The sequence below is a fragment of the Dipodomys spectabilis genome, unplaced genomic scaffold (assembly GCF_019054845.1).
Source record: "Dipodomys spectabilis isolate Male_0828 unplaced genomic scaffold, ASM1905484v1 ptg000034l, whole genome shotgun sequence".
Lineage (NCBI taxonomy): Eukaryota > Metazoa > Chordata > Mammalia > Rodentia > Heteromyidae > Dipodomys > Dipodomys spectabilis.
Window position 1 is genome coordinate 7,067,531 of NW_024870711.1, and position 26,822 is coordinate 7,094,352.

At 39.1% G+C, this 26,822-nt stretch overlaps 1 protein-coding gene across 1 annotated transcript in view; it reads left to right on the plus strand.

Moving 5' to 3' along the window:
• The window catches only part of Cntnap2 (contactin associated protein 2), a 1,675,080-nt gene that overhangs the window by 842,747 nt on the left and 805,511 nt on the right, over positions 1-26,822 (plus strand). The window contains exon 9 of the mRNA XM_042677312.1: positions 8,614-8,763. Coding sequence (XP_042533246.1) covers positions 8,614-8,763 — 150 coding nt within the window. The remainder of the gene's footprint in view (positions 1-8,613; positions 8,764-26,822) is intronic.

Below are 26,822 nucleotides of genomic sequence, written 5' to 3' on the forward strand. Positions count from 1 at the left end.
GCTTAGCAAGTGCAATGTCCTGGTTTCGATCCCCAGTACCAAAAAAGAAAAGACAAAAAAAAAAAAAGAAAGTAAAAATTTAAAGAATGTATAAATAATTAAGAAAGTTTATTTTCTGCTCTTACTTTTTAGAAACACTTTTGTTCTGATTTCTTCACATGCCATTCTAACATCAGCGACTTTGTCATGTGTTTGGTAATCATCAAACACATTTTCACAGAACTATACTCACCTGCTCTTATTTCTTTTCGATTGGGACTTTCTTTTCTGTATTGAATGTCATTGGCAGACATAAAGTTTCTGGAGAATACTGTTGGACACATTTTTTTCTGCTTTCTACAAGGTATATGTTCAGTAACTCCACATTATATAGACATAATCTGTGCCTTTCTTGTTTGGTAAATTTTTTCTACCACAGTATTTGTCATTGTAAGATTTAGCCGCCAAAATTATTACTGAGCTTAATTTCATGTCCCTGTACCTCAGTCTTGCCTTCCTTACAATGTAAGCAATGTTACTTACTTCAGAGATTTGTTCTCAAAAGTAAGGCACAGAATGATCACACCCAGTCTTCTGAGCTCCACATCCTGTGGCCTGCATGTGTGTTTTCCCACTACTCCTTATTACAGAGTCAAAATGGGGGTTTCTAGTAGATTGTGTGCAGTAGCGTTTGTCTTGGAACCAATTTGTGAGGCTCTCAGGAAACGAGATGTGTCCTCTTTACTTGGGTACCAGTGGCCAACAACCTTCCAACAACCTCTAAGTCAGTGTCCAGCTACAAGGATCCATTTCCTGTGGCACTGTGGTTCCACGGTGACTCGCTCCCATCCCTAGGTACCTCTCAGCCCTAGAATATTGTGTACAACATAGTGTATCTGATGGAATTATGTACTCGTGTTTGATAATGTGTTCTTTGCTAGATATAACATGCTTGTTTAATGACTTGGAATAATGTTACATTTGATATTCTCCCTAGTACACCTATTCATATTTATTACGAGCATGTACTTAGAGTATTTATCTAGTCAACAGTGATATTCTGCACAAATTTACTGTATTGTCTTCTAAAAGCTGTTAATTTCACCAAGGCTGCATTTCATATGAGTTAAAAGTTGTAAACAATGGCGTTTTCTCAATTGCTTTAAAAATGCTACATATTTGGCTAAAACATTACTTCTTCCTAGAAACAGATGGGCTAGGAATGTATAAAGACAAAACACAATTTGAAACAATCTTGTAAGGTCACATACTTTCCCTTTATGCTATGTTTCATGTAAACTTCGCAGGGAATCTCTTGCAGAGGAAGGAATGGATACAGGCATAGGGGACATCAGAGGCATCTCCAAGACCTTCTCTACTCTTTTAATAGTGACATAAACTATTGTTTGAGTGTCTCAAGGCCTGGATGAGCATCACTGTTCCACAAACTAACAACCAGCTAGCACAATCTGGGTGAATCACAATTCACCCAGAAAATGTGAAAAGTGAGCACAGGTTTTCTAGTTGAACCTGTAATATAAATTTCCATTCAAGGCACAATTTTAAAGGAAAATGATCAATGTACAAAAATACTGAAAAGGGCTGGGCACCAGTGGCTCACACCTGTAATCCTAGCTACTCAGCAGGCTGAGACCTGAGGTTCATAGTTCAAAGCCAGCCTGGTCAGGAAAGTCTGTGATACTCTTATCTCCAGTAAAATATTCTGAAAAGGCCAGAAGTAGCCAAATGTGGCTTAAGTGGTAGAGTGCTAACCTTGAACACCGAGACCCAGGGACAGCACCCAGGCCCTGAGTTCAAGCAAAAAAGAAAGAAGGAAGGAAGGAAGGAAGGAAGGAAGGGGGGACAGAGGGAGGGAGGGAGGGAGGGAGGGAGGGAAGGAAGGAAGGCAAGAAAGAAAGAAAGAAAGAGAGAAAGAGAGAAAGAGAAAGAAAGAAAGAAAGAAAGACTGAACAGGCATATAGCATGAGTGATCTTTTTCCAATGCAACGAAAATGTTAAGAAGCAAATGATTCAAAGTTGGCAGATGAAAATAGTGCCTTGGTTCCTTTCCAGCTCTAATGATTTAAGACACAAGGTGATCTCTGGAATTGAGCTGAGTGCAGATGTGGTGAGGCATACAGGTGTGTATGTATGTGTATGAGCATATGTGTATGCATGTATGTGCTTGTATGTGTGTTTATGTGTGTGTAAAGCTCTGACTATAGATGTACAAGACCTATATCATGCTTGCTGATTCTTACTTTATTTGTATCTTTCTGTTCTTTTTTAATATTAAAAATTCAGGCTCTGGAAGCAGGTGTTTAAGTTCCATTTCTAGGCCCTACTACTTACCAAGACTGGGATGATTACATTTTATTAAACATAATATTCTCTCCTACCTATTGGTGATAATAATATTTGAGAATATATCTCTGATGTATGAATAAGTCAAATGATAGTAAAATACTTCTCAGATTGGCTAGCACATAGAATATTGCTTGTACAAATACTCACATATGGAAAGACCATAAAATTGGATTTTTCTCAGGAGAGAGCCTGCAGGTTATTACTTTTTAAAACATGTGGACAAAGAAAATGTAAAAGAAGAAACATTTCCTTCTGAATGATGTAGTTATCTTTGCTGAATTAAGAAGGAAGTTCATTATATTGTAGGCCCATGTCTCCTGTGGATTGCTGAAGTGTATCAATTGATGATTAACATTAAATATTCAAAATAGTAGTTGGAATTAAAGTGAATAGAAATCACAGTTTATGCTCAGATATGGCAGAGGTGACTGTCAACAAGACTGTTAATCTAGAGTCCAATTTCTGTAGTAATTAAGTTTCTACAGAAAAATAGACTAACCTTTTAATTTTAATCTGATTAGAATAATAGACCATTTGCCATGAACAATAACAGTGATTGATGTTCTCTGTGTAAATCAATTTTGTGATGAAGAGGAAATTTTCACAGGCATTTTCTATAAAGCTTTCTGCTCTACTACTTACAATAGCTGAAAATACTTTATGTAAGGCCTTCAGTATGCATGACTCTTGAATATTGTATTTTGGAATTGGGAATTGAACATTTGTGTTATTGATGTCCTTGAGATCCAGGTTGCAAAACTGTTATTTCAGAGAACCAGAACCAAAACCAATACCAAAGCATGCACTTCTGGCGTTAATCAACAATAAATCCGGCTTTGTACAGTAAAGGGAAATGGTGAAAATACCCTCCTTGATGCATCAATTGTGGAGGAAACCCCAAGGGAAACCGTGGAGAAGGAAGTATTTCAGAATACACCATGGCTTATCTGACAGCTAACTGATTTTAATTTAAGAGCAAGACTGCATTTGCATAGTAATTTTACAGTACAGAGGATTTTATTTGCATTGTTCTTCATGCATACTTGAAAGGCAAGAAAGGAAAGAATTAAAGAATTATTTGCCAATTTTTGCATAGACAGGAATTTTTTAAAAATTGACATTAAATGACTTGGTAAAGCTATTCTTCTTGTCACACCAAAGAATATGGACTGAAAGCATCTCACTATTGCTATGAGGAACTGTCTTAAAAAGTATGCCTTACGCACCAAACAGAAGATCCAAATATGGGAGTTAGAGAACATACATTTAATGCTGTAACAGTCCAGTAACAAGAAAGGGTAGAAAGCCATCAGAAACTTTTTCAATACAGAGTTCTCTGCTATGGCCATGTGGATCCAATCATGCTGGAAACTTCTGTCCCTCACATCCCTGGCATTTCTAGGCAGACCAGCAACACTTGTCACTGTCGTGTGTGAAGCTTGCTGGTAACAACCAGGGAGAATTTGCCTTACTGGAAACTCCATAATAGAGGAACACCAGCTGTGGATGTGTTTAAGGTGAGGCCGATTTGCAGAAAGACCTGCTGACAACGTAACAAGAATAAATTTGAGGGACTGGACTTGTTTCTGAGCCTTAGAGTCAAGCCCATTGCTTCTAATTGCTCTAGCACAGAAGCTGTGTTCAGCAATCCCAGCGCTGTTCTTCCAAACTGCCGTGGTATTCTACCCTCCACCTGGCCATCCCTGACACTCAGAAAAATGCCAGCTTCCCTCTGCATAGCCCTTGCTTGGACTCGTTCACCTTTTCACACACACTATATACCAGGCATTGTCTGCAATGTGAGGGTTTGGGGCAGACAACATTTCTGACCTCAGCAAGCTTATCCCCTATGGTACAAGAGAAAGCATAAGCAACTAAAGTAAGCAGTGAACACCAGTTAATTTGGTAAATGAGAGTTTCTATGAGAAAAAAACAAAGGCATAGAGGGAGTATGGTAAGAGGAAAAGGCTATTTCGCATGAGGTGGTTAGGAACGGCTTCTCTGATCAAATGACATTTATACAGAGACCTGAATTGAGAGAACAAAACCACATGGACAATTCGCAGAAGGTGGGCCAGATGGCTTTCAGGACGCCACTCACTCACCTTGGTGCCTTTAGCTAGTGCTGATAGGGAGTTGAGAAGCAACGGAAAGCTGTTGAAAGGGAAATGCTGAGATCCTAATTGCGTGTTTTTAAAAATAGGATAACACTACATTTATAGGGAGAATAGACTCTAAGTAGAAACAACAGAAGCAAAGAAACCAGTTAGTGAGGGTTGACATACTCCAGACCATATGGCGCAATGAAATTTGCTGAAATCAGTTGAACAGCAGAGTAACGGGGTTGGGAAACGCGAGTGGGCCGGGGGTCACTCCGGTTAAAGTACTGTGTGAGCATGTGTGGAAGACTATGATGCAGTCTCTCTGAAGCACTGACATACAGTTACAATGACAGAAATGTTGAAACTGCTCCTGCTGGGGGTGGAAAGGTCCTAAGGGGAGTGGAGAGGACAAACGGAGAGGGTGAAGGAAGGGAAATCAAGACAAAATAATCCACCTGCATGTGTGATGCTTGTTGGGCTGGTTTGGGAAGGGCCAATGAGGAGAGGAGAAGAGTGCTATGGGCGGTGATGCTGATCAAGGCACATTGTAGGCACATTAGACACGTGTCAACACGAATCGTCCGTGTACAACCAATGGAGGCTCATGAACATGTGAGAAAAAGGAACGTCTTAGATCCAATATCTGCACACTTTTACACTAGTACTTCTCTCCCTGCCTCTCTCTCTCTCTCTGGGTGTATAGAAAAAAATAAGTATTACATAAAAATAAATCCGCGTATGATCTATTTTATAATTTGAGGATTACCTCGTATGAACTACTCTAGAATAATTTGTATTGTCCTTCATTAAAACAGTGAAGGGGAGAAGAGGGGTAGAATGCTGTCAAATTTGCATTTCATACAAAATTAAGAAGAGTAAGGGAAAGGGCGGGTAGGGGAGCAATGGGCGAGAATGTTGAGAGACGTGGCACTGGTTGAGATGCATGGTGTTCACAAACTGCTTTGTTACAACTTCTTTAAGGATAATAAAATAAACAAATCAATCAATAAACAAAATCTGTGTTCAACACTGTACATTAAAAATTGAAAGCCGTAAAGAAATACCCTAGGAGAAATGATTTGTATAAATATGAGTACATAAATAGCTTCTAAGCTACCACAGGCTAAACTATTTTGTACTAGTACTTTGTTTCATAGTGTGCCAATCATTTGTTAATGCTTTTGTTCTGAAAAGAACCTCCTAGTCCTGTTCCAGCCTCTTGTTACCATGGGGTCTCCTAGTTAAACTATTGAAAGTGTTGTAGAGAGGACAGCAGACAAGTGAGCTTCACTGTTTCCATAAAACTTTCTATGGACACGTTTACCTTTCACTGAATAGTATTCCCTGTCTCTTCTTTTTTTCGTATTTTTTGTCAAGGTGATATACAGAGGGTTTCAGTTACTAAGTAACGTAATAAGTGCATTTCCCGTCAAACTTGTTACCCCTTCCTTCATTTTTCTCCTATTTTTCCTCCTCCCCACACTCCCCACCCCCCAGGTCATTTCTAGCATATTGTCTTGTGAATATCGCTGGTGCATTGCTTCACCCTTTCTCTCACCATTCTGTTGTTCCCTTCCCTCCCCCAACTCAAGATAAATGTAGATAAATACCCGGGAACCAAAATCAAATGGTTCACATCTTTTCCATCATTTAGTAATGTAAAAGCCATTTTTACTTCCCAGTTCATGCTAAAATGAGTGACTCAAAGCTGGATACAGTCCAGCAAGTATGCTTTGTAGACTGCTGGTGGAAGTATTTAGGAGTTGACATTCTTTCTGTTCACTCCTTCACTCCAGTTTCATTCTAAATGTTTTTACATGCTAATTCTGTCTTTTGTGGAACTGACATGTAGCCTCAAGGTACTTCCATCTACCGGTTCTTGATCGAAACTCGCATTTGCAGTCTGGAAGAGACTGGAATAAACCCATTTTGACCTTTACCACAGCCTAGGTTTAGCAAAGTCAAATCAAGGTCACTGTGGCTCTCTTGGAATTCTCTCTATTTTAGTATTTCCTAAATTCTTTCCATATCTTAGCTATGGTAAATAATGCTGCAATAAACATAATTGTGCTGGTAGCTTTAGTATGGTCTTGTTTATGATCATTTGGGTAAATGCCCAAAAGTGAGATTGCTGGGTCATAGGGGGGCTCTATGTGGAGTCTTTTGAGGAACCTCCATACTGCTTTCCAAAGTGGTTGAACAAGTTTACACTCCCACCAACAATGCAGTAGGGTTCCCTTCTGTCCACATCCCCTCCAGCATCTGTTGTTATTAGAGTTCTTAATTATAGCCATTCTAACTGGGGTGAGGTGGTATCTCAATGTTGTTTTGATTTGCATTTCTTTTATGGCTAGGGAGGTTGAGCATTTCTGCATATGTCTATTGGCCATCCTTCTTTCCTCTTCAGAGAAGTTTCTCTTTAAGTCTTTAGCCTACTTATTTATTGGGCAGTTGTTTTCTTGAAGATTTGTTGTTGGGGAATTTAATTTTTTGAGTCCCTGGTATATTTTAGATATGAAGCCCTTTTCCATTGAATGACTAGTGAAGATCTTCTCCCACAGACCTATAGCCATCTAATCTTTGATAAGGGAGATAATAAAATAGAATGGAAGAAAGAGCCTCTTCAGTAAATGGTGCTGGAAAAACTGGTTAATCACTTGTAGAAAACTAAAGCTAGATCCTTATATATCACCCTGCGCCAGAATCAACTCCAAATGGATCAAAGACCTCGGAGTCAAAGCAGACACCCTGAAAACATTACAGGATGGAATAGATCTAGGTCTCCTTGGCACAGGCCAAAATTTTCTCAAAAGAGACTCAGAAACACAACAAATCAAAGAAAGGCTGGACAATTGGGATTAAATGAAATGCAGAGCTTCTGCATGGCAAAGGACATAGCTAGCAAGATCGATAACCTACTTTCTTATAGTGATAAATGATCAGAACATTGCAATATCGTTTCCCATGATCATAAATGTGCTAATAAGCATATATGACTATACATATTCTCACGTTTTTGGTAATAGTTAATTTCTGGAAGCTGTACTTTCCAAATATGAGTCCTGAAAGTAACTAGACCTAGACTCTCCAAATACTAATAATAGTATTATATTAGTATATTATATATTATAATATTATATAGTATTATTGTAACACTATAATAATACTATGTAATATAAATTATATATAATATAATAATATAATTTATATTATGTTATAATATTATAATAATATTACTATAATATGTTATTACTAATAATAGTAATAATAATGTTTTACCAATCAAGAAAGACATTACATTAAAGACTATTAAAATGTATTCTTATCTCAGAGTGGGATCTAGGAAATCTAACCAGAAAATAGGTTTTTAGCGTAGTTCATCATGACCTCTCAAATGATTTCATTCAAGCATTCTTTTTCCCAAATACCCCAATGTCATTCTAACTTTTCCTTTCTGGTTGGGCTATATTATGCTCTATTCAGTCCCATGGAAGACAGAGCCAGCTATGATATGAAAGAACCATCAGATAGCACAAGTTATAAGATATGCTGCAAGTTTCCTTGATGAAAAAAATTTACTTCTTCCAAACCACAAACTCCGTTGATATTAAAGTTTGTGTTCATTGTCAAGTGCTAGTAATTACTCCTGTCTGTCATCCTAGCTGTTCAGTGGAATGGGATGTGGAAGACAGGGCCTGAGATGTAAGCCAGCCTGGGCAGAAAACTCTAAGACTCCATCTCCAGTTAACCATCAAAAAGCTGGAAGCATAGCTCAACTGTTAGAGGCCCAGGCAATCAGGCAAGCCAGGCCAGTGTGAGGACTGGGTTGGAGCCCTGAAATCACACCAAAAAACCCCACATACATTCCCCTTGACTAGTGAAAACTTTGTCCCACCTCATCAGGAACGCCCTAGGTGGCTGTAATCAGTAGCAATTAATATGTTCTATAGCCCACAATAGCCAAGGGTACATTTCCAGTGTCTCAGCCAAGTCGATGATATTTAATCCGATCTAATTCTTCTACCTTATATGCATATATCCAAACATCCCTTTGTATTCCATAAATGTAATATACTTCTGGTTTGTCAACGGATAACGTTATTTGAATTGCAGCTCACGGAACCATTATAAGAAAAGATGCTGACTTCTGTTTTGTGTCCACCAGGGTCTGCGTTGAACGACGGGCAATGGCATGAGGTTCGCTTCCTTGCCAAGGAAAACTTCGCTGTTCTCACCATCGATGGCGATGAAGCATCGGCTGTCAGAACAAATAGTCCTCTGCAAGTGAAAACGGGGGAGAAGTACTTCTTTGGAGGTAAGAACGTCATTGCTTATTGGCTAACTAAAATTCTTCTTTAAAAAAAAAAAACTTGTGAGCTGGTCACCGGTAGCTCACACCTCTAATCCTAGCTACTGGGGAGGCTGAAATCTGAGATCACAGATCAAAGCCAGGCAGAAAAGTCCCTGTGAGACTCTTATCTCCAATTAACCACTCAAAAACTAGAAATAGTGCTGTGCTTTTGCTCATTGCTAGTGTTCTACCACTTTGGGCCAAAGTGATAGAGCACTAGCCTTGAGCAAAAGAGTTCAGGGACAGCACCCAGGCCCCAAGTTCAAGCCTCACAACTGACAAAAATACTATTACTAATAATAAGAAAAAAGAGAAAAGAAAATTTCTGGGTAATTTGAGTATGATCACATACTTAAATATAACAAACTCAGTATATCAAACAAGCAAGTAAAGTGTGATTTTGCTACAAGTTTTGTTTCTTCATTCTAATGATATCAATATGATGTTCTAATATTCATCTATCAGTTCAAGGCTTAGCACTCTATGGTATGAAAGTTTTGAATTCCTTTGTTCTTATAATTCTGCCCAAAAGACTCAGTTCCTTGGACTCTATATTGATCTCATTCTTTTGTAAAAATGAATTATCCCAAACTTCAGTTGCTTAAAATTAGCAAACTTCTATTCCATGACTTCAACTCCAGGTCTCTTGTAAGGTTGCACACAGTATGCTGGCTATGGTTATGTTGTTGGAGACTTGATGGAATTAGAGGTGATACTTCTCACCTGTCCAGCCCTAGACTGGGCATCAAATGTTCCAGAAGGCCAACGTGTTAAAGATTTGGTGAACAGGGCGGTGGTAGGGGTGAATGATTAAGAGATGGAGCCCTGTGAACAGTGCTCAGGCACTGTGGTATGTCCAAGGAGGACTGTGGGGCTCTGGCCACTGCTTTGTCCTCTTTGCTTCCCTATCCCATGAGATGGACGGTGTCTTCCATCACAGGCTCTTCACTACTGCTATCTAGAACCATCTCAATACTCCCACACCTACACCCATAAAGGCCTGAAAGTTATCATTCTGCCTGGATGTGGTCTGGGAATTCTGAAATTGTGAGCCAAAGTCAACCTCTTCCCTTCTACATAAGTATCTCAGGTCTTTTTCTATAGAGATAGAAATGGACTGAAATGCCCTACTGACATTGGGCTGGCTACTGTCTGGATTCCTCATTTCTCCTCCAGGTGATCTATTTCTGCAAAGCCTCTGTTTTGGGCAGGCACAAGAATCTTCTGTTGATGGTGAGAGACTGGAGGGTAAAGGAGGGAAAATAGGAGGGGATGGAGAGTGAAGAGAACATAACAGTGACTCGCTACATCTAGCCCCTACCTCAAAGAAGGGATCACCCCTTAGTGTGAATGCCAAGAGCCAGGGATTAATAGGAGTCACTGAAGAACCCAAGAGTCACCTTAAACCAGAAGTCATGTTGTCCCTAATATCTTGGTTATTAAGTAAGGAAATGGTTAATAAAGAAAGTTCCTGGTAAATTCTATTCATTGTAAAAAGAATGTGGGATATCAGTGATCTGGTCTAATTCCTTGCTAGAGAAATGCATGTTGCCAAAAAAAATATTTTTATTGCAAATGTAATATGCAGCCATTTTTTATGAAAGTGCTAGGTGAGTCGTTTAGTTCTATATACCTTCCCATTCAATTATCCTCTTACGGAAAATCATGCAATGTCAATCACAACCTTAGAAAAAGCTTTGGTTTAAAATTCTTTTAATGTATGTGTACATGTATTGGCCTCTGAACAGATTCCTGTTGATATCCCTCTAGCTCTTTGTTTCTATAAATCGGCATGTATGTATGTACGTATGTGTATGTAACTCTGTATGCATGTATCTATATGTATCTATCTGTATAGATCTGTGCTATGTGCTCCTTGGTCCTTTTTAGTCATGAGAGTAGACTTACATAAGCGCAATTATTCTTGTCTGTCTTGTTTCCTACTTTATCCCCCAAGGTCCTAGGAAATATTTCTGGAATGTAAGTGATGACTGATAAATATTCATGAGTGAATTAGCCAATTCTGTAATAGGAAAGATAAACATTTGATTCCAAATTGACTAGAGGAAACAGACCCCCCAGGGAGCTTCACAGGACTTTGGGAGCCACCGAATCTGTCTCTGCTTCCTGTCTCTGACTCCTCCCCCCACAGGCATTTCTTAGGGAAAACACAGACACCAAAGTCTCCAAGTCCTAAGCTCTTTAAGTTACCCACAGTCTTTGTGGGAACCTAAGACTACATAATTTTCAATAAATATTTGATGACTAGTGAAAGTCAGAAGAGGTGTCTTCTGTGTGAATGGAACTGGCCAGAGAAAGACAAAAAGAAAGGAAAAAAGAAAACTGTTCAGAGTCAAACTCACTTATTCCAAAAGCATCTTCAGTGTGCCAGCGTTGTAGCCAAGAATTCTCACTGACTGCACAGTGACTTGATCACCGTTGTCAGTCAGATGGTTGTTGACATTCTTTCCTAGTCTCTTGACCAGAATCTTGCTGGCCATGGGTGAGCTCACTGGAGCCCTAAGGCAGCTGCCGTCCATTCTTGATCTAGATGGATGAGCAAATAAATAGCTGTAGCCACACACTTGTGGTGCCGAGTTGATGGAATCGGAGGCCTTTGGGGTGTACTTGTGATTGCTTTACAGATGTGAGTTTTCAAATATATCAGTCAGGAGGTTGTTGACCTCCGTTTGGCTCTTCCCTTAGCCTTTCAGATGTGTGTCAACAAGTGATCCTGATGTGTTTTGGATGCGATTCTCATTCCTGAATCCTCAGCGTGCTTACACATCACAAAGGAACACTGGTCCATTTCAGATTCTCAGTCTTTATGGTTAAGATGCAGGATACTGAGCAAATGCTGGATTTCATGTGCTCTGTGTCACTCACAAACTGAACAACAGGATGACATGGGTCAACCTTAGCCCCTTATCCAGATTTCGATTCTTTTTGAGGGATCACATCTGTCTAGAAAAGCTTGAGATTCAGGATAACCAGCTGCCTTCTTATAGCTTGGGCGCATGTAAGGAGGTGATCACAGCTTTAGATCAGAAATTGACACCCTTCCCCAAAATGGCTACTCTAGCCATTTCTGCAATTTAGTCATCTAATCAACTCACTGCATGTCAAACTGCATCATCTTTCATAAATCAAACAGATTGGTAATTAATTAGAATGTTAGATAAATGGTAGAAAGGAGGCCTCAATAGTATAGTAGGCATATATCTTTCAGAGGCAACCCAGCTTTGACTGAAGATCATCTGATGACCGAGAGAGGCCCACTCTGCACTTATGAATGGGCTCTGGAGGTGGGAATTACTTGCACACCTTGTGTCTGGTATCTGAGTATAAGAGAGGCTTCTTCTTGCCTGACAAATGCTCCGACAAATGCTGCATTGCACTAATCAAAGTCACCGCTACAAGAGACCACTGGATTCAAGTTGCAGCCCGTCAGAGAGTTGAGCCAGGACTTTGCTGTGCTTAGAGTCATTTGTATGTCCGCAGCATCGCTTTTCCTTGCTAATAAGCGTACATTTAATGAATGCCTGAATACACACAGGACCGCACTCTGAGACTTCCAGGACTGCTCCCTGGGTTCTCGATTAGAATGTGAGCTGCAAGTGAATTGTAACTTTGGCTGTAGCACCCAGGCCCTAGCGCTTAGATGCATATAACTCCACACTCTCTGTGCTGCAGACATTCTTAAGAAAGACCTAAGCTTTGGAATGGTGCACAGCTGGCTTGTCCTGTGTTCAGTGGATGTATCCTTTCATAATTTATCTTATTTTGTCCTGTTAATTGTCATGAAAGAGAAAGAAGAATGCTATTTTTAAAAATAACTAAAAATAAGACAATATAATATGTTCTAATGAATAAGACAATATAATATATTCTAATGAATAATGTCATGTAGCATGTCCTCTGAAACCCAGGGTTTGACTCTGGCAGCTACTACATACTCAGTGCATTTCCAGTTCAGCATCCAGTTAGTTATTCAGAGGAGGCTAATGTTAATACGTCCATTTATCCATACATGGGCCTTGATCAACATAGACCTTGTAATTCTCCCTCCTCCTGTCTTGCTATCCCAAATCATTCTCAACAGCTTCTAGGCTCCATTTTCAAGCCTGTCTTTTTTTTTTTTTTTTAACGTTTCAGACCATTGTTCATCTAAAGGCTTCTTATCAACTCTTGCATTACTGAAAAGTACTCTTATTTTGTTAGTCTCTAAAAGAGAAAGAGAGAGACAGAGACAGAGACAGAGAGAGAGAGAATGGATTCCCGGTGCTCTGAAAGCCTAAGTGAAGCGGTTCTATTCTGTTTTGTGCAGCCCTTAATGCATCTGCATCCTGTCTGCCTGGAAGTGAATTCCTGGTTGCACACCTTCCTTTGCAGCTGCAAGCTCAGTGATTTCCACCACCGTGTGTGGGAATCCCAGGGTGGAGCTCAGTTATTGTTACCAACCCTCTTGTTCAGATGTTTAGCACAAAAGACTCCTGTACTTTGTTGTAGCTGAAGAATCTGGAGAATGAGAAAGAAATTCATCATTTCAGTTGCTTCTGCTACCAAAGAGTTTTGTGGTATTTGTATTCACTGTCTCTCAACTGCAATTCCTTTAACCAGAACTTCATTACTATTTTTTAAACTTACCTTTAAGTAGTTGTACAAGGGAGGGATTATTTAACAAAGGAGCGTATGAATACAATGCATCTTGACCTGTATCAACCCTTCAAAAATCTCACCCCCTTTCAACCCGCCCCTTCCCTTATATTGTGGTAGATACAATGATTTCTTGACTGCATCCTCTCCAACCACTATCTCCCCTTTCATAATTTTGGTCGGTGGTGGGGTCTCCCCTTGGCCTCATTCCCTCTCCCTTCCCCAGGCCCCATCCTTGCAAGTACCTATTTCTTGGTGCTTATTTTGTCGAGCTTTGACTTAGTTTTTCTCAAAAACTGTACTAATAATCCAGAGAATAATAAACTGGAGAATGGTATGTATCTATTGACCAAGGACTTGGCACTGGACCTTTAAATACAGGATTGAGGTTGTGAGAAGATAGATTTTTAAGTTTCTCAAACTAATTAGGCTTGCAGGTTTTATTATCCCAAGGTTTTATATCAAAGGAAAAGAGGCTGTAGTTGTTTTTTTGTTTCAGTTTTTTCTTAAAGCTACCAAGTTGGTTGTATTCACAGGGGAGCCCTAAGGAACATGGAGAGAAGAAGAGGAAGAAGTTTTTGAGGCAGGAGGAAGTGGTAAGAGAGATAAGGACATTGGGAGCTGGCCTGAAGATGTCACCAGACATTAGGGAGGTTAGGGAGATCCATAGCCCTCTGCAGACATTAATGTAGACTCACCCGTAACACCACAGTGAGTGGCTTAGACCACAGAAATGTAAGTGTCACAGCTCTGAGGGCTAGAAATCCCACATCAAGTGTCTAAGTGGTTTACAGGCAGCTGTTTTCTTATTGTCCTCACACTGTACAGGGTAGCAGGAAGGAAAAAGGGAGAGGGAAAAGGAGACAAAGAACACGCATACCCTCGAATCTGCTCATAAATGATGCTAATTCCATTGTGGGGCCTCCACTCTGTAAACCCAATTACCTCTCAAAGACCCCACCTTCCCAACACTGTCCTGTGGAGGGTAAGGGCTCAATGCTATGCAAAACACAGACATGTGGTTTATAACAATAGCCTCTCACTTCTCACTGCCTTGGAGCATGAAGGAGCTAAATAGATCAGCATGTAAATAGATGATAGCTCCATTAAATTGCTGTTGGTAGATCTCTCTATCAAAACTATTAGGTGGGTTATTTCCAGGCTTCGAAATGAATTGTCAGAAACCCTGAGATGACCAGTCCACCCATGCAAGATTTCTAGATTCTTGCAGAGTTCACTGTGGATCACCGTCCCGGCTTCTGAAAAGCCAGCCTGTCTATCTATAGTTGCTACCCAAGGAAGACTACTGTTTGGAGATTTGTTTTCTAGCTCTTTTGGCTGCCTGCCAAAAGAAAGAAAGCTAGAAATGTTTTATCAAATGGTGTGATGTGTAAGAGGATGTATCTTTTCAGTGATCTGAAAATGGAATTGTAAACAAACTTCTTGGAGGTTTGCATTCGTTTTTCTATGGCTGACACAACAAAGCATCACAAACTAAGTGGCTGAAGACAACAGAAATCTATTCTTGCAATGTTTTGGAGGACTATGTTCTCGCTGCAAACTCAGAGGAAAATCAGTAGACTCGTGGAGCTGCTGGTAGTTGTGAGCCATCCTTGGTTGATGGACGCATTGCTTCCATCTTCAATCATCCATCCTAAGTCTTTGTATCCAAATCTTCCTTTCCTGACAAGGATACCAGCTGCGAGTACAGGACTACCCTAATCATCATCTCCTCCTCCTCCTTGGAGCTACAAGAGCCCCATTTCCCAGAGGTGCCAATGCATCTTTTTTGGAGGAGGCAAGCCAGCCCATAACAAGGGAATATGCTATTTTTTGCTTCACTCCAATTAAAAGCTCCCATATTTCTTGAAGGAGATTTACATTTCTGAGTTTCAAAGATGGATCTTTCAGGATTTAACCGTCCAATAGAAATTCAAAGAAATGTGAGTAACTGGAGAGCCGGGGCCCGCAAGCAGAAAGCAACCACAGCAAAGCTGAAGGATGATACACACACCATTTTGGCCAAATTTCCAAGTACAACTTTGTGACATCTCCATCAGACTGGGTATGAAATTGCAAGGAAATCAATAAATGTGTTTTAAAGATCTATAAACAGATATAGCTGAGAACTCAACTCTGATAAATTCTAGAAACCTTGTGTATAAGACACACAGAAAAAGGGCTAAGCGCTAGAAAAGCTATTGTTGAATAGGAAGCATAGAGATGAATAAGGAACAGACATGTGCGATGAGAAAAGACTTGGCCTTGGACTTGGCAAGCAGAGAGAGGGGACAGGCCTAAGAACATATAAACATAATCTGTCTTCATTGCTTTGGCTGACCTGAACATTTTCAGGAACAAAAGAGTTTCAAATTTGCATTTGATTGTCCACAATGAGAAGCTACCACTGGCAAATAAATGAAAGCCTCAGAAACTTTACTTGAAGGTAGTAAGAATTCTAAGAATCGGGTAACCCCATGCACCTTATGAAGTGCTGTGATAGTCTCTCACTTCTCTTTAGTGTGAAGCATCCCTTCCCAATAACCTGACTGAGAGTCAACCACGCATATTGGAATGTTTTACAATGTGCCTGCACTCAATAGTGGAACATGAGATTCAAGTCATGGAGCTATGACAGGTTTTCCCAGACAATTGTCCAGATTAAACAGCAACAGGGAGAGCTGAAAAGAATATCTTTGGCTTCTCTTGGATGTATGTATATCTTTTCCTGGCAGTAAAGAAATTTCTGCATATGTCTCACTTAAATGCTACACCAGTTTTCTATGCTGGGCATGAAAGGGTCTCATAAGAAATGCCTTCACAAGAAAACAAATATGTTTACTGCCTTGACAACTGAAGTCCTTCAACTCCGACTGTAATTAGATCGATGTTCAATTTTCTTTCTTGCTAGTTGAAATAATAGTCAATCATTTCTTCTTATCTTCTTGTAAGCCTGCTTTTCCAAATCCTTACGTTTTGCTTCCAGATATTCTTTGATGCTCTGTCTTTCCATTGAACTGTTCTATTGTAAGACTGAGATCCACTTCTGTTCATTCACACCCCAAAAGGGTTCTTCATACAACTTAATTGTTTAAGTTGTGGTAATATAATAAGATCAAAAGTGAGGTGTAATCTCATAGAACTTAATGGATTCTGCTCTCACAGATTCTTGTCTTTTGTAAAGGTATCATTTGACATTACTCCTGTGATTATCTACTCTAATTTCTACATTGGAATACCTTTGCTTTGGGTATTTTATTTTTTCTTCTTGCTTTTAAGGTGTTCCAACTGATTGAATGAGACTCACGTAGATTGACAAGGACAATCTCACACATCAAATAACAATCTAATCAGCTATCTGGTTTAAGTTAAGGATAAAAGAATACCATAAATTTCTTGAGTGTGTTTCCTAATTATAATCTCCATATCTTCTACAGGCTTATTGTCCCGTTTGGTTTTAATTTTTATCATTTTGTCTTTTGTATTTTCCGTTTTCTTTTGATTTTTTCACTAAGATAAAATCCCCCAGTTTAAACATATGTACATTTCCGTGTACAGCTCAGCACGTGTTGTTAAGTGTATATGAAAAATAGCTGTCGCTACAGGCAGAAAAGCTCCCCAAATGGGACTTCACTTGTTCCTGTCCTGGGTAGCGCCGATCTGCTTTCTTCTGACTCTTTTCCTCCAGATACTCCCATTATTTGTGCACCTGGCATTCTATTGCTTGTCTCCTTTTCCTCCTGGTTTTCCTTAGTGTGTTCTTAGCTCCTAGGGACTTAACTAGCTCTCAGCTCCCTCCACTTCTTACTCCAGACACATTTCCAACTCAACAACGTTTGTCTTCTGGTCCTGTTCCATTTTCCTTCCTCCCCCACTGATGCCTTCCATTGCCTGCCAGCATTGCATTTCCTACTCACCATCTCAATTGTCAGTTGGATGCCCCCTGAAATGCCTGCACCTAGAGAGTAAAGCTATTGGTATTTGGTATGTGTGCTGTATCATCCGTGCTGAACGTGTCTGATGTATAATAGGCTTTAATATGTATTTATTCATGGAATAAATTCCAAGGCATCCTCTATGGATACATTTAGTGATTACATGCAGAAGAGCAGTCCACATCTTTTCTGGTTTTGCACTGTCAGATTGGGCCACCCAATCCCCACTCAATGGACAATTATTGTGGAGACAAATAAGAGGCATTGATGTCCCTATATTAGAACATGATTGTGTTTGATCACTTTGCATGGTTCTAAGATAAAATCAATTATTTTATTTTATTTTTTTCTGCTGCCAGTCCTAGACCTTGAACTCAAGGTCTGGGCGCTGTCCTTGAGCTTTTGTGCTCAAGGCTAGCACTCTACCACTTGAGCCACAGCCTCACTTCTAGTTTTTGTTTTTGTGTTGGTAGTTAATTGGCAATAAGAGTTTCATAGATATTCCTGAGTGGGCTTAGCTTTGCGATCCTCAGATCTCAGCTCTCTGAGTAGGATTGCTAGGGAGCCATCGGCGCCTGAAAAGCCTTCATACTAATGTACAACGAAAAGGTCAAGGCAGGGATCAAACTCCATTCATTTCATTTCAATATTTGTTGAAAACCCAACCTCATTGCTCATGCTGAAACAGTGAACAAATAGAAAACAAATCCACCCTCACAGATTATTGTCAGTTCAGACCAGTGGTTTTTGCTGTCTGAATGGAAGTAAAGGATAGTGTTGTGTATTGTGGGGAGGCAGCAATGGATCACTGAAGATTTTCATTTAAAATGAGATGTCTAGCTGGGCGCTGGTGGAACACACCTGTAACCCTAGCTACTCAGGAGGCTGAGATCTAAGGATCGCAGTTCAAAGCCAGCCCAGGCAGGAAAGTCCATGAGAATCATATCTCCAATAAATCACTCAGAAAACTGGAAGTGGTGCTGTGGCTCAAGTGGTAGAGCACTAGCCTTGAAAAATAGAGTTCAAGCCCCACAACTGACTAAATAACTAAACAAACAAACAAACAAATAAAATACGATGTCTAGGGTCTTCCTTCAGTGAAAAGGTGGCATTTCAGCAAAGACTGTGAAATGATGGAGAAGAAACATGCCCGTGAAGGAGCGGTAAGTGTGATATCACATGCAGCTGGTGTATGCAGGGGAAGGAGGAGGAAAGGGAGGGCGGAGCCTGAAAGCTCATTTACATAGGACCTCTGAAGGTTGGAACAGGGAAATATAATTCACTCTGTGTGTGTGTGTGTGTGTGTGTGTGTGTGTGTGTGTGTGTGTGTGTGCGCACGTGCGTGCACTCTTTTGTTTCAAATATGTACTTTTATATTTCCTCTTTCATTATATAAATATCATCAGTTTAGCCTTTTACTGTAAGAAGTGCATCTTTGTGATTATTTATACAAATTCACAAACAGTACAATTCATTGATAAAGGCCTCTGAGTTTCTTTTAACTCCATGGTTCTCTTTCATGGCCTAAGGAGGACTCCTAAGGAAATTAAACAAACAAAATCCATCAAAAAATACACCCTACTCAAAAGTATTTTTTCTTCTTAAAGCCACGAGTCCCAACCCACATCAAAATAAAGTCATCTACTCCTCCATTTGGAAGTTTTGAAAACCCACAGCTCTGAGTATTAACCCAGATAAGAGCTCCTCACATTGCAGCAGTACAACCCTAAGATCTCTCCCCGCCAACCGGGCCTCCACTTCCTGCAGAAAGTGACTGTCTCTTGGGGAACCAAGAAAGAAGAGACAGGAAAGGTAGGGCATAATTTGCATATATCATCATCATCATCACCATCATCATCATCATCATCATCATCACCATCATCATCATCATTATCATCATCATCATCATGTAACCTGCTCCTCAAACAAACAAAAAAGCGGTTCAACTCTCATTTCTCACACTCATTTGTGCAATAAATTAAATCAAGGTTTAGGAAATCCAGTAGCTCTCCTGTAGAACTCCAGGGGAAAGTAAACTCAAACGAGGTAGCCAGATACATGCATACATGTACATAACTGCAGAACGTACATACATACAGTATATAGCATATATTCAGTAGAAAAAAGAAATGACAAGAAAAAAAGACCAACTTCCTCGTGTTTCCCTCTTCCCCTGCCCCCTGTGTAAATCACCTTTTTCAGTGATCTCTCAGGCTGTGGTTTGGGGAACAGTAGAGACTCATTATTGCAGACAAGGAGGAAGGCCTCTGTGGATGGAGCAACCAATGAGTTCTGGGCACACGTGTGGAGGTCAAGCTGAAATGTCTAGATGACAGGTAGATAGTCTACCTGACCTTCCCCACCCTCTGCATTACTCCACAGAGCTGCCAGAAGCACAATTTCTGAGCCATACTTCTAAAACAATTGGAGACACGGTCTATGCCATCCGTAGCCCTCTGTCCTCCCTTGTTAATAGAACCACAGACCACCCTGCCCTCGACTACCCACATACCCATCAGAAACCTTAAATCCTCTCTCTAATGAGTTTCTTTAATAGGTTCCCCAGTCTTTTATTTCAAATCTTGCTCAATAGCTCTTTCTGCTGCATCACTGATGGGGTATACTGAGAAGCCACGGACATAAAAATCCCTCCAGTAAGTTACAATTTCCATTAGTTCCCCTCTCAGGGATCACCTTGGGATTCAGTAATAGGTAAGTGCAGGGGCCTAACTCACAGCAAGGGACTATTAGAAATGAGATGGCATTTCAAATGCTAGCCCACATACAACCTCTAGGGCAGATACATTCAGTTAGGAAACATGGTCCAGTAGTAATCTTTTCCTGGTCTTGGCCCGCCCATGGCCCAGGTAGAGCTGAAATAAATGATGTATTGCCTTTAAAAATAACACACTGAAAATGAACTACCATCTACAATTATGATGCTTAACATAGTCTATTAATGTTGGAATGTCTCTGTGTTATAGATATCTCTTTGAGATACTAATTTAATGTTAATGACAAGAATGCACTTTTTCTGAACAAGTAACAATTTATGCAATTTCAGAATGAGAAATGGGCAATACTGCAGCTGAGCATCATGGCAGTGTCTGTCCAGTAGTGACCGTTGATTGATTTAGATTGGTTAACCTAGAATGTTATTTATTATTTATGCTCATGCTGGCTTGAACTGTGATCCTCCTATTTGTGCTTCCTATCATAACTGGAATGACAGAAACACGCCACTGTAACCATCCATGTCTCCTCTAGCAAGAAATGCAGGTATATGTTGCTGTACCCCACCATTGATTCAGATAGAACCTTGAGATTTTTTTTTTATTCAATCTATCCTGGAACTATGATCCTCAGTACCTTCACATCCTAATTATCTAGGATTACAGGATTGATCTACCATACCATGGCAAATGTGCATTTTAATGCGGTCTTTTCCCATATAAGAACACAAGGAGACACATCTTTTTAAATAGCAAATTCTCAAAGGACTTTTGATTGGATTGTCTTTGTTACTGTTTTCCAATTATGTGCATATGACAAAGGGCAAAGAAGAAGAATGGAATTGTATGATGAAATTGAATATAGTGTTTGTCGCAGACACTGTTTTTCTACCTAAGAGTTCCCAGACTACTATATTTTATAGCTCCCAGAAGAAAAGTGTGATTAGAGTTATGATTGGAACTAATTATCATGAGAATGATTGTGATATCCTACATGCCTTTGCAATTTTCTTGGTCTTACAACTGAGTTTCATTAGAAATATTAAGATTTAAGGTAAAAATTACATGAAGTTTTCAGAGAAAAATATCCTGAAATAACAAAAGCTCTCTAGGATGAGTTAGAACATGCTGCCATTTTTATTGGCCTCTGCTTTCTTTGAATGAATATAAGGGAAATATATAGATCTTTAAATTTTTAAATACTTGAAAATCACTAACCTAAAAGAACATAACATTCTGACTATGGAAATAATATAGAAAATCCAAGTGATGTAAATATTTTTGTGAGTACATGCGTTTCATTTTATTTCACTTTATCTTTGATTCATTAACCTGGCCACATTTTAAAACTCTGGTCATTTGTGTACCTGTCTTAAATATGTAATATGTGCCAAGTAATAACATGGAGGACAATACTTAATTTCAACAGATTATTCTACCTGATTTAAGTTAAAATTGCTTCCAACTGCCCAAAACAAATCCGCACATAAACATTTTTTGTCATGAGTAAGGAGTGGTAGAGAAATGTTACCACTCAATGTTACCTACTAAGCATGCTACAGGAGATTATATTCAGGACTGTCACTTTGGTCTAAGGGGATCATTGCAAACAGCATGCAGACTTCGTAATAGGGAAAGGTGATTTGGGCTTGGCTTCAGACACAAGCATGATCAAGTGAGAATTCAGAAACAAGTCGCAGACGGTTCATCTGTGGATGGGAAATTACTAAGAGAAAATATTAGATTAGAAGGATTTGGGGGAAAAGCTAATTTATGGGATCCTTATTGGTGGCAGGCTAGGTGATGAATTATCACCAGACGGGGTGGAGGATGAGGAATCTCTCTAGATCAGGGAGGAAGATTGAAGTGGTTGATCAAAAGTAAAAGCTATATCCATAGCTCATTAAAAAAAAACGATTCAGCAATCTAGATAGCATCCAGAAATATGAATTTAAAAAAGACATCAGATGAGTTCCTTTGGTGTCATTTTCAACGCATTTTATTGACATTTTTCTTTACATGTCATAATAGGTACCATTTAAAACCTACAATTCAGTGATTTTTTTAGAAAAGTGAGAGCATTTTATAACCAACACCACAGTCAAATTCTAGGTCTTTCTTTCTCCTTACCCCAGTAGTTCTTTAAAATCAATCAAGAGCAATTCTGACTCAGTCCCTACCCTCAGCCCTAGGCCACTGCTAATCTGTTTTTATCCCTTTCCAATCTCCCATTCTGTATGTAGGAGATGTTATTGTGTGCATGTGTTCTGTTTTATATAAATGGAATCACATATTTGGTTATCTTTTAAGACTGGCTAGCATATGTAGCATACTGTTTTCAAACTTCAATCAATTTATATATCAATACTTCATTCCTCTTCATTTGCCACATAACATTCCCTTAGATAGCTATATGGCTTTTCATTTACCGGCTAATTGACCATTGGACATTTCCACCTAGGGCTAGTAAGAATGATGCTGATAAGAGCATTTATACAGAGGCTTTTGAGGAACAAATGTTTTTTTTTTCTTTCTCTTCAGTATGTTCCTCAGGGTAAAATTATTTGGAATATGGTAATTTTGCATTCATTACTTTGAGAAACTATTAAGCTGTACCTCATTGACTTCACTCTCCTCATACTTTGAGAAATATTAATCTTCAGCAGTGACTTGAGCATCAAAAGTCAGGAGGAAAAGAGATATTTGTGGGTTTCTGATCATAAAAATCCCTAGAGTCTTCCACATGAAGTAAGTGACTAGCTGCAGTGCCAGCATCTCTGGAGGCTGAGATGGGAAGATGACATGTTTCAGACCAATATGGTTCATGATGAGATTTCAGAGTGAGACCATGTTTCAAGAAAGAAAGAAAAAAAATCCTGGCACCAGTAGCTCACACCTGTCATCCTAGCTACTCAGGAGGCAGAGAGCTGAGGATCATGGTTCAAGGCTAGCCCAGGCAGGAAAGTCCGTGAGACTCTTATCTCCAATAAAGCACCAGAAAACCAGAAGTGGTGCTGTGGCTCAAGTGGTAGAGCACTAACCTTGAGCTGAAGAGCTGAGGGACAGCACCCAGGCCCAGAGTTCAAGCCCTATGATCAACCACAAAAAAAAGGAAGAAAGAAAGAAAAAAGAAAATAGGAGGTTCCATTAAATGAAAGTAATGATTAGAAAAGAGGAGAAAAGCAGCATTCAAAAATGACGAAACTCTGAACAATGATGTGTGGTTAACAACATCAGATGGCAAGTAAGAAAATACATGTTTGTCAGTCAACAAAGCAGAATTATCTCTAAATGAACAAGCAATATAAGAAATGATGGCGATGCATATTTAATGAAGAGAATACTGACAAGACTTTATCTAGTTATCTAGTTTGAGAGGAAGGCTGAAATAAGGTTAGCTCTCAATCACTTTTTAAATTAAAATTCATTGATTACATACAATTAAATGTATAGTTCCATGGATTTCAATTCGTATACTGTTAAAGAAATACAAATAATGGTTATGATTGAATGATTACAAAATAAAGTAGTTATGTTGAGTCTCTCACCTGAGTCATAGCTGCTCATGAGGCTGAGATCTGAGGATTGTAGTTCAAAGCCAGCCCAGTCAGGAAAGTCTATGAGACTATTATCTCCAGTAATCTATTTTTTAAAAACCACTTTAAAAAAAAAGCGGAAGTGGAGCTGTGACTCAAGTTTCAAAGCACAATCCTTGAGCAAGAAAGCTGAGGAACAGCACCCAGGCCTTGAGTTAAAGCCCCAGGACAATAATAATTATTATTAATACTAACAATAACAATAGTAGTAGTAGTAGTAGTAGTTACATAGAAGAATGAAGCAACTAATCAATGATAAACAAAGAAGCAGCCGCAAACAATGCATAAAATATGATTTAGTTGGGTGCCAATAAAACTTTATTTACAAAAGTATGTGGCAGCCTAAATTCAATCTGCAAGCTGTAATTTGCACTAATCTACCTTGTTTCTTTGCCAAATTTAACACATTATCTTTAACTTGTGATTCGACATGTCCATCATGGATAGTAGTAAGAAAACATTTTTTAAAAGAAAGAAACAGGGAGCTCTTTGCTCTCAGAACTTCCTGTAAGATGCTTTTCCACATGTATCTTACAAGTAAGCACTTACTGAGAATCTAGTGGCAGAGGTAGGAAATGCAATTCTTCTACACATGTGATCAGCTAAAATAAGAGGATTAATTACTAAGAATTATTAAATCAGATAATAAAAATCCTAATCATATTTACTGCCATTAATATATAGAAATATTCATTATAATCTTCCTTCCTTCTTATGTAATAGAACATTTTTCTTCCAGTAAGGCCAATCTGCAATCTCATTAGTGTCTGCATCCAACTGAGTTTACCTCTGACTTTATGTTTACCTGGATATCAGATTGAGATGTAATTCTTTGTCATTCATGGAATATAAATGAAATGACTGATGATTAAATGTCTGTTCTTTTGAAAAATATATGTAGAAGAGACACACAGGTCCATAGCAAGTTTCAAGTCTTCTCAGGACTGAAATCATACACCCCATGGGCTTAACTGGCTGGGAGGTCCCTCCTTTTCTATTCCCCATACAGCCATATGTGAGAGCATTCACTGTCTTCCTGTTGTGAACTGCATGCGGTCCTAGCTGTTTTCCTGATGACACAGATTTGGGTTACTGAGGATAATGTTTGTCATCTGGTGTACATAGACTTCTGCAGTCTGTTTATGGTTTTCTTGCCAGTCTGTCTGTCTGCCTATCTATCTATCTACAGGTTTAGCTTACACAAATATTTAAAAACAAATTGACTAAGCCATTTGATCTTGAAATTTATCTCACATAACATGATGATTTCCAGTTCCAACTATTTTCCTGCAAATAACATTATTTTGTTCTTTTTTGTTACTTTGTTATAATATGCCACATTTTCTTAAGTTTTTCACCTGTTGTTGGACACCTTGATTTATTCTACAGAAGGATGGAGGAAGGCTAATGGAGAGGTAAATGAGGAAGACTATGAAAGCTACTTTGCTTATACATATAAAAACTGAACAATAAAATCCATTTAAACTTTAGAAGGAGGCAGGTGGTAAGAGTGTGTGACGGAGAGGCTGAGTTTGAGCAGGATACAATGCATGCGTACAGGGAAATGTTGCAAGGCAACTACGCTCTTGAACAACAAATATATGCTAACAAAGATCTTAAAAATCTTTTAAATTAAAAAGAATTCTTTTTTTGAGGGGGGGTCCGGTTGTGGGGCTTGAACTCTGGGCCTGGGCGCTGTCCCTCAGCTCTTCAGCTCAAGGCTAGCGCTCTACCACTTGAGCCACAGCACCACTTCCGGCTTTTTTTTTCTGCTTATGTGGTGCTGAGGAATCGAACCCAGGACCTCATGCTTGCAAGGCAAGCGCTCTACCACCTAGCCACCTTCCCAGCCCTAAAAAGAATTCTTGTAGTCTACTAATCTCTTTTGTCAGACACTTCTATGTGCAAGAGATTGCATCCAGCCATCTGGTCTTGATGCAATTTGAGGCTTGGTCACTGTGCTTTTATATCGAATCACGCTTATGTTTGTCATTTCCTAATGGAGGTGAGACCTTCAAGAGAACATGATAAACCCCCTCTATCTTCATTTCTGCTTCCAATATTCTAGTAAGTTACCTTGAAGCCCAGGGAAAGAATAACCCTTGGATGATCATTGATCGTCTAAATCTTAGAAAATTTTCCATTTCTTCTAGAAAGACTTTTCTGAAAGTAGTAGAAAGCATCTTGGCACTACAATCTTACATACTGAAAAGTACTTCATGGAACCAGGGCTCACAATTATCAAACTTTTCCATCAGGGTACAGTTTTTTTAAAACCTGTTCAGGCACAGAAATTGGGAACTCCCCGTTATTTTAGATTGTTGACTAAAGCAGACACCTTCCATTTCTAAGCCCTCTCCCATTAATCTCAACCGCAAGCTGACGAGTTCTAGGTTGAGTTCATCTGTGTCTTAGAGACTTTGCTGACCACAGCAAGAAGGATCTTGTGCACATCAGCTCTTCGGGTGTTTGAGAACATTTCTTCTAACATTAAATGTGTCAGTTGGCACTTAGTTGGCTTCCAACGAGCAATAATTGGCAATTTGAGCAAATATTTTGCTATATGTTTACAGCCTTCCCAACCTGTAAAATCCAAGTTTTCACAGCTTTGAGCTCACCCCAGTCAATTCTATAAATGTATGAGATTTTGTCAGCCAGAGCAGCCAATATTTAAGTGTGCTGACAAATACAGTATTACTTAGGATTAGGTCAGCAGAAATTAACAGGAAGGAGATGTCTTTCTTTCCTGCACAAAAGAATATAAACTGTAGACTCTTCTAAGCCAATATGAGCATCAAATGCACAAGTAAATGTCTATGTGTAAGAAACACAAGATAAATATTGGAGGATAATTAACAGTCTTCTTATAAGTCCTACATTTAATATTATCTTTGAGTTTGATTAAAATCTGTGGGCCCAACTTTACTTAATAAAGTAACATTCAATATTTATTGACTCTTGGGCAAATTTTGGAAACCTGTGTATGGTTCTTTAACCTAAGAATATTGAAGTGGTAGAATTTATTTTCAGTGAGTTTATTTCTTCTTGAAGTTTACAATTATCCATCATACAGCCTGAAGCTTTTTACAACAAATAATTTAGAA